This window comes from Neopsephotus bourkii, unplaced genomic scaffold (assembly GCF_033783945.1).
Source record: "Neopsephotus bourkii isolate Nb327-2 ecotype Australia unplaced genomic scaffold, CSIRO-AGI_Nbou_v1 NB_1019, whole genome shotgun sequence".
NCBI classification, from domain to species: domain Eukaryota; kingdom Metazoa; phylum Chordata; class Aves; order Psittaciformes; family Psittacidae; genus Neopsephotus; species Neopsephotus bourkii.
Window position 1 is genome coordinate 269,852 of NW_026901508.1, and position 13,253 is coordinate 283,104.

Here is a 13,253-nt window from a genome sequence, read left to right on the forward strand (position 1 = left end):
GACATTACTGTGGGGATATGTTATAGACCACCTGATCAAGAGGAATCTGCGGATGAAGCACTCTATAGGCAGGTAGGAAAAGCCTCACGCTCACAGGCCCTCGTTCTCATGGGTGACATCAACCACCCTGACATCTGTTGGAATGACGGTACGGCCCGGCACAAGCAATCCAGGAGGTTCCTCGATTGTGTGGAAGACAACTTCCTTCTGCAAGTAATAGAGGAACCGAGAAGGAAAGGTGCCATGCTTGACCTTGTGCTCACCAAAAGGGAAGGGCTCGTTGGACATGTGGCACTACAGGGCAGCCTTGGATGCAGCGACCATGAGATGGTTGAATTTGAGATCCTTAGGACAGTGAGAAGAGCGTGCAGCAAGCTCACTGCCCTAGACTTCAAAAAGCAGACTTTGGCCTCTTCAGGACCCTGCTTAGTCAGGTTCCATGGGATATAGCTCTAGAGGGCAGGGGGGCTCAAGACTCTTGGTTGGTCTTCAAGGATCACCTGCTACAAGCTCAGGAGTGTTGCATCCCAACTAGAAGGAAGTGCAGCAGGAGGGCCAGGAGACCTCCTTGGATGGATAAGGAGCTCCTGAGGAAAATTCAAATGAAAAAAGAGCTTTATAGAAAGTGGAAGCAAGGACAGGCAGCCTGGGAAGAGTACAGGGTTATTGTCCGGGAAGCTAGAGACCAGGTTAGGAAAGCTAAGGCCCAGTTAGAATTAAACTTGGCTAGGGATGTTAAGGATAACAGGAAGGGATTCTACAGGTACATAGCAAATAAAAAACAGATTAGGGAGAATGTAGGCCCCCTCAGGAAGCTCTCGGGTGAACTAGCTACACAGGATTTGGAGAAGGCTGAGGTTCTGAATGACTTCTTTGCCTCGGTCTTCTCTAGCAAAGGCTCTGACCGCACCACCCAAGTCTTGGAAGGCAGACGCAGGGACTGTGAGAATGGAGACCTTGGGCCCACTGTAGGAGAGGAATTGGTTCGAGACCATCTTAAAAATCTGAACGTGCACAAGTCCATGGGTCCTGATGAAATCCATCCGCGGGTCCTGAAGGAGCTGGCGAATGAAGTTGCTAAGCCGCTGGCCATCATATTTGAAAAATCATGGCAGTCAGGTGAAGTTCCCGACGACTGGAAAAAGGGAAATATAACCCCCATTTTCAAGAAGGGGAAAATGGATGACCCAGGCAATTACAGACCAGTCAGTCTCACCTCTGTGCCTGGCAAAATCTTGGAGCAGATTCTCCTGGAAGGCATGCTAAGGCACATGAAAAACAACAAGGTGCTTGGTGACAGCCAGCATGGCTTCACCAAGGGGAAATCCTGCCTGACCAATTTGGTGGCCTTCTATGATGGGGCTACAGAACTGATGGACAGCGGTAAAGCAGTTGATGTCATCTACCTGGACTTGTGTAAAGCGTTCGACACTGTCCCACACGACATTCTTGTCTCTAAATTGGAGAGACATCAATTTGATGAATGGACCACTCAGTGGATAAAGAACTGGCTGGATGGCTGCACACAAAGAGTTGTGGTCAATGGCTCAATGTCCAGCTGGAGACCAGTTACGAGTGGTGTCCCTCAGGGATCAGTGTTGGGACTGGTCTTGTTTAACATCTTCATCGCTGACATGGACAGTGGGATTGAGTGCACCCTCAGCAAGTTTGCCGATGACACCAAGCTGTGTGGTTCGGTTGATGCGCTGGAGGGAAGGAATGCCATCCAGAGGGACCTTGACACGCTTGTGAGATGGGATAATGCCAACCTCATGAAGTTTAACCATGCCAAGTGCAAGGTCCTAAACCTGGGTCGGAGCAATCCCAGACACAGCTACAGGCTGGGCAGAGAAGAGATTCAGAGCAGCCCTGCGGAGAGGGACTTGGGGGTGCTGGTCGATGAGAAAATGAACATGAGCCAGCAGTGTGCGCTCGCAGCCCAGAAAGGCAACTGTATCCTGGTCTGCATCAAAAGGAGTGTGACCAGCAGGTCGAAGGAGGTGATCCTGCCCCTTTATTCTGCTCTTGTGAGACCTCACTTGGAGTATTGTGTACAGTTCTGGTGTCCTCAACATAAAAAGGACATGGATCTGTTGGAACAAGTCCAGAGGAGGGCCACGAGAATGATCAGGGGACTGGAGCACCTCCCATATGAAGATAGGCTGAGAAAGTTCCTGTTCAGCCTGGAGAAGAGAAGGCTGCGTGGAGACCTCATAGCAGCCTTCCAGTATCTGAAGGGGGCCTATAGGGATGCTGGGGATGGACTCTTCATTAGGGACTGTAGTGGTAGGAGAAGGGGAAATGGGTGAAAACTTAAACAGGGTAAGTTTAGATTGGATGTAAGGAGGAAATTCTTTCCTGTTAGGGTGGTGAGGCACTGGAATAGGTTGTCCAGGGAGGTTGTGAATGCTTCATCCCTGGCGGTGTTCAAAGCTAGGTTGGACAAGGACTTAGGTAATATGGTTTAGGGTGAGGTGTCCCTGCCCATGGCAGGGGGGTTGGAACTTGATGATCTTAAGGTTCTTTCCAACCCTAATTATTCTATGATTCTATGATTTCGACGCTTCATTTTTTGTCACTGACAATCTTCACAGGAGATCATGGAATGAAAATTTATCATATAGGTGAATCTGTTTTTAAACCATTCTTATTCTGCTGTTAATCTTTTTTAGACTTTGGAGCTACAGTCTATTTTGGTTTAGTCTGTATAAAGTTTAGAGGTAATTGATTAACAAATTCTTAGTTGTATTGATAATTGCAGAATGTTAACTTCAGTGTATTTTATATGTGGACATGCAGATTTTCATGTAATTATCACTGCAATATTCTATTTTATAACTTTCTGTTTCTGATAGGTTTCAGGAGGAGGAGATGAAATTCAACACCTGCAAAAGGCTTTGCTAGATTATCTGGATGAGAACACAGATACTGATGCATCTTTAGTGGTAAATTTCAGCTTTCTCAAGTCAAGTGTAAATAAAAATAATTTCAGTAACATGTACTGAATGAAATTAATTTTGGTCATGCATATTAATGCTTCAATTAAATTGTCACCCTAACATATACTGTTTACTGTGTTTTCCAAAATATGGTTGATGCATTATCTTTTGGCTTTGTTTTCTGTGTATCCTGCTATATTTCTCCAGTTTTCTCGGAAGTTTTACATAGCACAGTGGTTCCGTGATACAACTATGGAGACAGAGAAAGCAATTAAATCTCAGAAGGATGAGGATTCATCTGAAGGAAGTCATCATGCAAAAGATGTTGAGACCACAGGACAGATTATGCATAGAGCAGAAAGTCGCAAAACATTTCTTCGCAGCATCATTAAAACTGCTCCATCTCAGTTCAGTATATTTAAGTATGTTTCAGCACCACTGAGTTCTTTATTAACCATGCATTTAACATATTTAATATTTTTTTATAAACATGTCTTAATTAAAACATTGATTTTGTTGCAGGATGAATTCTGATACTGTGGACTATGAAGATGCATGTTTGGTCGTTCGCTATTTGGCCTCTATGAGGCCATTTGCCCAGAGCTTCGATATTTATTTGACACAGGTAAGCTGTGCTAGAAGCCTTAATACAGTGAAGCACAGTTGGTTTCTGGTTTCAAACACTTTTTCTGTGTTTTTCACAGAACACTTTTCAAACACAATGTCTGTTCATTGTTGCATGGGTATTTAACAGACCATGATAACACCATATGCTTTCATATTCTGTATTGATGACATAAGTGCTTATATTTCTTTTTCTTTCATATTGTGTCATCTTGTACATACATTATTTTATTTGTCCATGTATGTGTATGGCAAAATCATTATCTTAGATGTACACAGTAAAAGGATAATTGCAAAATGTTGAAATATTTTTTACAGTTTCTGTAGGATGCCTGTTTGGTGATATTGACTCATTAAATTGATCTTAATTTGATTTGGAAATACAAGCCAATTTGGTCAGTTACTTGCAGTGCCTGTTACTGTCACTTTGGAAGCTGTTGTTTGACCAGCATGGTTTCTTTTTTCTAGGAGAAGATCACTAACATGTCATGGTGACATGTTTAAACTTCAGTACTGGTTTAGTTGTTTATTATTTAGTTAAAATTGTTAATTATTTAGTTAATTTTGTGCTGAATCTACCTCTCCTGTTGAAAGAACCATGGTGAAAGTCCCAACTGAATGGCAAAAGTAGAGTTTAAAATGAAGAGGCTTAAAGTGAACATATGGACCCTGTGTAAATGCTGTTTGGACCAGTCTTAGAGATGTAACAAATCCTAGTAAATATCCATACGCAGTTATCAGTGCCATGGAACACCATTTGCATGCACCTTTTTACTATCTGAGAAGATATATAGAATTTTTAGTAGACAGATATTCTTATTTTAGCTAAATCATATGAATGTTATTCTGCTGCATTTTTGATTGTTAAACATTGTTTGCTACCTTCCCAAAGCAAGTGAATCTTTGGTTTTGTTCTCTTATTAGATTCTGCGTGTACTTGGTGAAAATGCAATTGCTGTTCGAACAAAAGCCATGAAGTGCTTGTCTGAAGTTGTTGCTGTAGACCCCAGTATTCTAGCCAGGGTAAAAAAAAATGAAATGTGCATCATGTACATGCATTCTTCTGTCACACTTGAAATAAATATTGTTTCTTATTTTGGATTTGTTTTTTATTTGTTCTTTTTAGCTGGATATGCAACGAGGTGTTCATGGACGGTTAATGGATAATTCCACCAGTGTACGAGAAGCAGCTGTGGAGCTGCTTGGCCGATTTGTGCTCTGTCATCCTCAGCTTGCTGAACAGTATTATGACATGCTGATTGAAAGAATATTGGTACGGTGACTTGTGATATTTATGATAAAATAAGTGTCATTGGAAAACTGGTTTTCAACTGAGTTTATATGATTAATAATATGGAATAATGATCCCAAGAGTAAATATTATCTTATTAAATATTATTTTAATGGGGAGTATTGTTCTTTTAAGACCAACCTTGCAAAATGCATCACTTGTTTTCATTGACGCTTTGTTAAACAAAAGGTAATCATACATAAAGAGTTGTACTGCATCAGAACCAGGATTATATTCCTTTTGATTCTTTTATTAAGGCACAAATTAGGTGAAATGAGGAATTTTGCTACATCTCTGAAGTCTGAGATACAGGTTATTGAGGGTAGTTCAGTAGTGTGGGTGATGAAGAAAGTTCTACAACACAATAATCTGAAGTTGCCATTTGCAATCCAAAAGAAAAAAGAAAAAAGACAAGACAAGACCAACCTGGGTGTTTGGGATTTTCTTTTTCCTATGTGATGTTTTAGTGTTTTAAAAGGCCATAATCTTTATCCATAAGCTTTTTAAGTATTACAATCCAGATCCACAAAGGGTCTTGTGCGTTCCAATAAAGTAACTAAAGCATCATCACATCTAGCTTATAAACTCTTGAATTAAGAAGTGGAAGCATACATTTGTAACATCATGAGCTCTTAAATGGGAGGGTATATAAATGGAGGAAGTGTTTCGCTGTTCTGGGGACACAGCCAGAACCATTAGAATTGTTGCAAATACAGTGGTGCAAGTTATGCTGACCTTTTATATAAATGCATTCAAGAATATTTTAGCTGCCTCTCCTAAATAAGTTTTGCAGCTTGGGTGAGCTTCAAATATTAATTCATAAAATACATACATTAATTAATATGTCTGATTTGTTTTCAAGAGCTAATGCTTTTCTCCTCACAGGATACTGGTATCAGTGTCAGAAAAAGAGTCATAAAGATACTTAGGGATATCTGCATTGAACAACCAACATTTCCCAAAATTACAGAGATGTGTGTGAAAATGATTCGAAGAGTCAATGATGAAGAAGGAATTAAGGTAGAATGAAACATATCCTCATCATAATTTGTTTCTATATTTTTATTTTAAAAAATAATCTAAAAAGTATTTCATTGCTCCTTTGTAATATTTATAATTTTTATTCACCTAATTTTTGAGAGTAAATATCTTGGCTTTCTACATTGCTGTATGACTTGGTTTTCTGTTTTCAAGTTCTTGCTGGCTGTCAAAAGATTTGAAAAGTTATTGACTAGAATTTGGGTGGGGGTTTTTTGTTTGTTTTCTTTTCCTTCAAGTGGTGTCTCTGGTATTTCTCTTTCCTAACAAGCAAAACTGGCATATAAAACTCCTTTCTGCAAGCAAATAAACTTTTAAGTCAAAATTAAGTATTTAGTGATAGTATATGCCAGATTTGTAAGTTCTGCAGATAAAATTTATATTCATCTGTGCTTATTTTACATTAATTCTGAATGTTTAATGAATTATTCCCCCTAAAACGTTACTTATGTGATCATATTCTACTCTTTGTGCAGTGTATTGGCAGAAGGGCATAAAACTATGATTGTGTTGAATCATAAACCCAACACTGATGTTTTTTGTTTGATTTGGCCAAAATAATGTTGAAATTGCTGGGTAATTAAGAAAACACCTGTAATTTTGTATCATGCTTCCAGTGGGATTTGAAATCTGCAGCTTTAAAGCTGCAGCATACATTTTTACCACTTGAGATATGTTAATGCCAAGTGGCTTTCAGAGAAGACTACTTGTTAACCAAGTAGATGAACAGCAGGATCCAAGGTGCTGCTAGGAAAGGAGGATGACCTTGTTCTCTCTCCTCCTTTCCCTTGCCTTTCCAGCAACCTCAGAAAGATAAGGCAGAATCTGCAATGTATTGGTTTTATGTCTCCATAGATGAGGAACGTGTCTAACAACCATATGCTTTATAAGTAATTTGGGAATGATAATTCAGCTTCATTTTATTCCATCTTTTTCTCTATCCAAAAACATTGGATGGGAACTGAATTCCTATGTTTTGGTAGGGACACTTGGCTTCTCTCCCCCACCTTATCGTAGCTGTTCTGAAAATGCCAAAGTAATCTACAGGTGCTGCTAATTCTGCCGTAGAAATTGTAATCTTGTGTTCGGTTGTCAGCCTCTCAGGGTACTATGTGTTCCTGAGGACTGCAAATTAGTGCAGGAAAGTAGTAACTCCATTTTTTTGTAGCCTCATTTCCCAGTGATCATTTTAGTGAAGGTTGCTTAGATGCCAGTATAACTGCTGTAGTATTAATAGATCAGGGTCTGTCTCAACAGTCTCTACAATACTGAAGTTGAATAATTCCTTATGAAGTTACACATATCATTAAAAAATCTATAGTATGGATGTATTAGAAATACTACCTATGTGCCATGATAAGTTTGTTAATTTTTGCTAATTCCCCCCCCCCCCCCCCCAGAAATTAGTAAATGAGACATTCCAGAAGCTCTGGTTTACTCCAACTCCACACCATGACAAAGAAGCAATGACCAGGAAAATACTCAACATCACTGATGTGGTATGTTAAACAAATTTTAATTAGGTTGCATGCAAAATTTGATTGGTTTTAGTATCCTTGAAATATTGTCTGTAGTCTTTTAGAAGACTCCTGCTTCACTTAGACATACACAAGTCTATAGGTCTGGATGGGCTCCACTCAAGAGTGCTGAAGGAGCTGGCAGAGGAGCTCACCAAGCCACTTTCCATCATCTGTCAGCAGTCCTGGTCTAGTGAGCAGGTCCCAGAGGATTGGAGGTTGGCCATCATGACGCCTCTGTACAAAAAGGGCAGGAAGGAAAACCCCAGAAACTACAGGCTTGTCAGCCTGACCACAGTGCTGGGGAAGGTCATGGAGCAGATCATCCTGAGATCACACAACACGTGTGGGAAAATGGGGGGGATCAGGCCTAGTCAGCATGGGTTCATGAAGGGCAGGTCCTGATTAAGCAACCTGATCTCCTTCTATAAGGTGACCCACCTGGTTGATGAGGGAAAGGCTGTGGATATTGCCTATTTGGACTTAAGTAAAGCATTTAACACTATCTCCCACAGCATTCTCCTGGAGAAACTGGTTGCTCATGGCCTAGATAGATGTATTCTTCACTGGGTTAAAAGCTGGCTGGATGGCCAAGCCCAAAGAGTGGTGGTGAATGGTGTCACGTCTAGTTGGCAACCGGTCACTAGTGGTGTCCCTCAGGGCTTGGTATTAGGGCCAGTGTTGTTTAATATCTTCATTGATCTGCATAATTTTGTCTACTTTTACAGAGCAGCAAATTACATAGCATGTCTCAAAAATATCTGTCGTGGTTTAACCCCAGCCAGACAGCTTTCACTCACTCCCCCTCCCTGTTCTTGCCCTCCCCCTACTCCTGGAGGGACGGAGAGGAGAATCAGAAAGAATGCAAGTCCCACGGGTTGAGATAAGAACAGTTTAGTAATGAAGGTATAACACAAATCACTACTGCTACCACCAATAATAGTAATGATAAAGGAAATAACAAGGGAAGAGAATACAAGACCTCATCACCAGGTGACAGATAACTCGCCCCCCCAGCCCGACCGATACCTCCTCCAACCCTGCAGTCCCCCTCGCCCCTCTGGCTAACTCCCAGTTACATCCTGGGCATGACGTGCTGTGGTATGGAATACCTCTTTGGCTAGCTTGGGTCAGGTGTCCTGTCTCTGCTTCCTCCCAGCTTCCCCTCCTCCCTGGCAGAGCATGAGGCCCACAAAGTCCTTGGCCAAACCAAAACATCATTGTTTTCAGCTCTGTTCCCAGGCTGAAAGTCAAAACACAGCAGTGCACCAGCTACCAAGAAGGAGAAAAATGACTGCTACTGCTAAAACCAGGACAATGTCTGTTTCAAATAAAATGTTTATAGATTTGTAGTGAAATTATATTGTGTAAAACCACTGTGCTGAGAAGTTATTTTAATATAAATTATGGCAAGTTGTCAAAATCAAATAGAAGTTCTTACTTCACTACTCTAAATTATGGGTTTAAATTCCATCCGCCTTTTCAGTATGTTTAATAAATGGTAGTATAGTGCCCATTTTTCCAGACTGAGAAGTTAGTTGATTTTACTTCAGCTTAATGCTCTGTTCTCCTGCCAATTCTATTTTGGAGTACCTGTGAGCTGTTCCTGACACATGATACAAGTGAAGGACATATAAAGATATATAAGTATATATTTTTTTTATATTTTAAATACATTTATATAAAAATATGTGTATGCTTATATACACGTTTAACATGTCAGGCTTTAATCTGTGCTTTAATCTGTAAAAAATGTTTTTCAACAAAACCAATATTTGGTGTACATTAGAGCCAGCAGTCTCCAGTAAATTGTGTAGGCCTTGTGTTGGATACAAATTCTGGGATCACTTCAATGGTGAGAACTATTTTTCACGTGCATAAGACAGTTTCTAATCTACAAATATGTTGTACTTAATGTATATGAAAATATATTTATGTATGTTTACTGATCTTTTCAGATGACATCTGTATTGAGGTAATTTTTCTTCATATGCCTTTTTTTAACCAGTTTTTTCTCAAAACTACTTTTAGGTTGCAGCTTGTAGAGATACAGGGTATGATTGGTTTGAACAGCTTCTTCAAAACGTAAGTAATGAATTCTGAATACACGGCACAGTCGTAAGTTTTAACATGTCTTTTGGTACAAAAACACATTGAAGGGAGACTACAAGAGCATTCCTTTACAGTAGACAAATTCAGTTAATGTGCCTTTAAATATCTGACCTTTTAAAAAATCTTCATTGGTGTAATTTCTTCGTCTCCAACATTAGTTGTTTCTTTCTTTCCATATGGTCTGTTTTAAGAATACTTCACATTTTGTTTTGGGGAGGGTCTTTGTTTTTCATTTCATGTTCTCTTCAATAATGAGTGACAGCATGAAGTCCACAGCTAAGATACTTAATTGTGAAATGAGGCCCCTAGTATAATGTAGATTTTTTTTTAATAGTAGATATTTGTATTTTCACATCCAGTATATTTATTACACAGTTTATAGAAACAGTGAATCTCCAGGGTATAGCTTACTTCTACATGAAGTGTGACCAGCAGGTCGAAGGAGGTGATCCTGCCCCTCTATTCTGCTCTCGTAGACCTCACCTGGAGTATTGTGTACAGTTCTGGTGTCCTCAACATAAAAAGGACATGGAACTGTTGGAACAAGTCCAGAGGAGGGCCATGAGGATGATCAGGGGACTGGAGCACCTCCCATATGAAGATAGGCTGATAAAGTTGTGGCTGTTCAGCCTGGAGAAGTCTGTGTGGAGACCTCATAGCAGCCTTCCAGTATCTGAAGGGGTCCTATAAGGATGCTGGGGATGGACTCTTCATTAGGGACTGTAGTGGTAGGACAAGGGGTAATGGGTTAAAACTTAAACAGGGGAAGTTTAGGTTAAACATAAGGAAGAAGTTCTTTACTGTGAGGGTGGTGAGACACTGGAAAGGGTTGCCCAAATAAGTTGTGAATGCTCTATCCCTGGCTGTGTTCAAGGCCTGGTTGGACAGAGCCTTGGGTGAGATGGTTTAGTGTGAGGTGTCCCTGCCAATGGCAGGGGGATTGAAACTTGATGATCTTAAGGTCCTTTCCAACCCTAACTATTCTATGATTCTATGAGTCTACATTATATTTTACTCTGATTTTTCTAACAAATGATCTTGCTTCTTTTATATATCTTATCCTGTGTTATCTTTACCCTCTACCACTTGCATGTGCAACTAGTATTAACTTGTGACCATTTGCATTAACAACATCATACATGGGGGAATTAAAGATATCCAAAAATTTTACTTTAGCCTGGTAGTGCCTTGAAAATAGGTAACCAAGTAAACCAAAGTGTCTCTTAATGCCTGCACTGAAGAAAAACATATACTACTGGATCTATTGAATTATCTGGTTAAAATGTTCATTTTGGTTTGATTTTTTTTTTTTTATTTTTTATGGAGAAGTTAAATGCTTTTGTATTGCAAAATCCTTGTATATCTGTAGTAATTGTTATAAACCCAGCATATACCCAATGTAAATGAATGCACCCTTAATACTAAATAATTTTTTGTTTTATCTACTATAGCTGTTGAAGTCAGAAGAGGATGCTTCATATAAACCAGTGAAGAAAGCCTGTACTCAACTTGTTGACAATTTGGTTGAGCACATTCTTAAATATGAGGAATCCTTATCAGGTAATATTGTTTGCAACCCAGTAGCTCCTTTGGAGAATGCGATACTGTAACAGTGGTGGTTCAAATTATTACCGTAAAAAGTTACTGTTACAAAATTTCTATTATGAAACTGGTGGTAATGAATTATTGCATTTAAGTTAATCATGAACTTTTGAACACTGTATAATAATAAAGTTTTCTTAATTTTCTCTAGCTAACCACAATAGCAGAAATACTTTTAAAATAATTTTTCAAAATTTTAGATCACTAAAAACATAACAAATGTGTCAAGCTTTATTTGCATTACTGTGTTCTACTGTTCTAAGACAAATCATTGGCTGGGCCAGTTTTCCGTGTACAGCAAGTAGTTTAAAAACTAGTAATGTCTTTGAAGCATCTTTGCTTCTTATTGCATGTATTTTGTGATCATATATAAATGTTAACACATGTTCTCATCTCTAATAAGAATATTCTGTATTGATATTGCAGAAGGCTGAGGTTCTCAATGACTGCCTCAGCCTTCACTAGCAAGTGCTCTACCCACACTGCTCCAGTCTTGGAAGGGAGATGCAGGCACTGCGAGAATGAAGACCTTAGGCCCACTGTACAAGAGGATTAGGTTTGAGATCATCTAAGGAACCTGAATGTGCACAAGTCCATGGGACCTGATAAAATACATCCACAGGTCCCAGAGAAGCTGGCAAATGAAGTTGCTAAGCCACTGTCCATCAAATTTGAAAAATCATAGCAGACAGGTGAAGTTCCCAAAGACTAGAAAAAGGGAAATATAACCCCCATTTTCAAGAAGGGGAAAATGTAAGACCTGGGAAACTACAAACCAGTCAGTCTCACCTCTGTGCCTGGCAAATCTTGGAGCCGATTCTCCTGGAAGGCATGCTCAGGCACATGAAAAACAACAAGGTGGTTGGTGACAGCCATCATGGCTTCACTAAGGGGAAATCCTGCCTGACCAATTTTGTTGGCCTTCTATGATGGGGCTACAGAACTGATGGACAGGAGTAGAGCAGTTGATGTCATCTACCTGGACTTGTGCAAATCATTTGACACTGTCCTGCATGACATCCTTGTCTCTAAATTGGGGAGACATCAATTTGATAGGTGGACCACTTGGTGGATAAAGAACTGGCTGGATGTCTGCATGCAAAGAGTTGTGGTCAATGGCTCAATGTCCAGCTGGAGACCAGTAACGAGTGGTGTCCCTCAGGGATCAGTGTTGGGACCGCTCTTGTTCAACATCTTTGTCACTGACATGGACAGTGGGATTGAGTGCGCCCTCAGCAAGTTTGCCGATGACACCAAGCTGTGTGGTACAGTTGATACGCTGGAGGAAAGGAATGCCATCCAGAGGGACCTTGACACGCTTGTGAGGTGGGCTGATGCCAACCTTATGAAGGTTAACCATGCCAAGTGCAAGGTCTTACACCTGGGTCAGAGCAATCCCAGACACAGCTACAGGTTGGGAAAAGAAGAGGGTCAGAGCAGGCCTGCGGAGAAGGACTTGTGGGTGTTGGTTGATAAGAAAATGGACCTGAGTTGGCTTCAGTGTGCACTTGAAGCCCAGAAAGCCAACTATATCTTGGTCTGCATCAAAAGGAGCATGAGCAGCAGGTTGAAGGAGGTGATCCTGCCCCTCTGCTCTTGTGAGACCTCACTTGGAGTATTGTGTACAGTTCTGGTGTCCTCAACATAAAAAGGACATGGAACTATTGGAAGAATTCCGGAGAAGAGCCATGAGGATGATCAAGGGGCTGGAGCACCTCCTCTATGAAGATAGGATGATAAAGTTGGGGCTGTTCATCCTGGAGAAGAGAAGGCTGTGTGGAGACCTCATAGCAGCCTTCCAGTATCTGAAGGGGTCCTATAGGGATGCCTGGGAGGGACTCTTCGTTATTGACTGTAGTAACAGGACAAGGGGTAATGGGTTAAAACTTAAACAGAGGAAGTTTAGGTTAGACATAAGGAAGATGTTCTTTACTGTGAGGGTGGTGAGGCACTGGAAAGGGTTGCCCAAATAAGTTGTGAATGCTCCATCCCTGGCAGTGTTCAAGGCTGGGTTGGACGAAGCCTTGGGTGAGATGGTTTAGTGTGAGGTGTCCCTGCCCATGACAGGGGGATTGAAACTTGATGATCTCAAGGTCCTTTCCAACCCTAACTGTTCTATGATTCCATGAT

At 40.5% G+C, this 13,253-nt stretch overlaps 1 protein-coding gene across 6 annotated transcripts in view; it reads left to right on the top strand.

The window, feature by feature from the left end:
- LOC133215963 (nipped-B-like protein) overlaps positions 1 to 13,253 on the top strand; it is a 268,197-nt gene that overhangs the window by 158,573 nt on the left and 96,371 nt on the right. For all 6 annotated transcript variants that reach the window (XR_009726531.1, XM_061360335.1, XM_061360337.1 and 3 more), the window contains 9 exons: positions 2,856 to 2,945; positions 3,147 to 3,361; positions 3,462 to 3,564; positions 4,488 to 4,586; positions 4,690 to 4,836; positions 5,740 to 5,874; positions 7,293 to 7,391; positions 9,441 to 9,494; positions 10,973 to 11,081. Coding sequence is in view for 5 of the 6 variants with exons in the window: in XM_061360335.1 (XP_061216319.1) it covers positions 2,856 to 2,945; positions 3,147 to 3,361; positions 3,462 to 3,564; positions 4,488 to 4,586; positions 4,690 to 4,836; positions 5,740 to 5,874; positions 7,293 to 7,391; positions 9,441 to 9,494; positions 10,973 to 11,081 (1,051 nt within the window). In the remaining variant the exon portion in view is untranslated. The remainder of the gene's footprint in view (positions 1 to 2,855; positions 2,946 to 3,146; positions 3,362 to 3,461; positions 3,565 to 4,487; positions 4,587 to 4,689; positions 4,837 to 5,739; positions 5,875 to 7,292; positions 7,392 to 9,440; positions 9,495 to 10,972; positions 11,082 to 13,253) is intronic.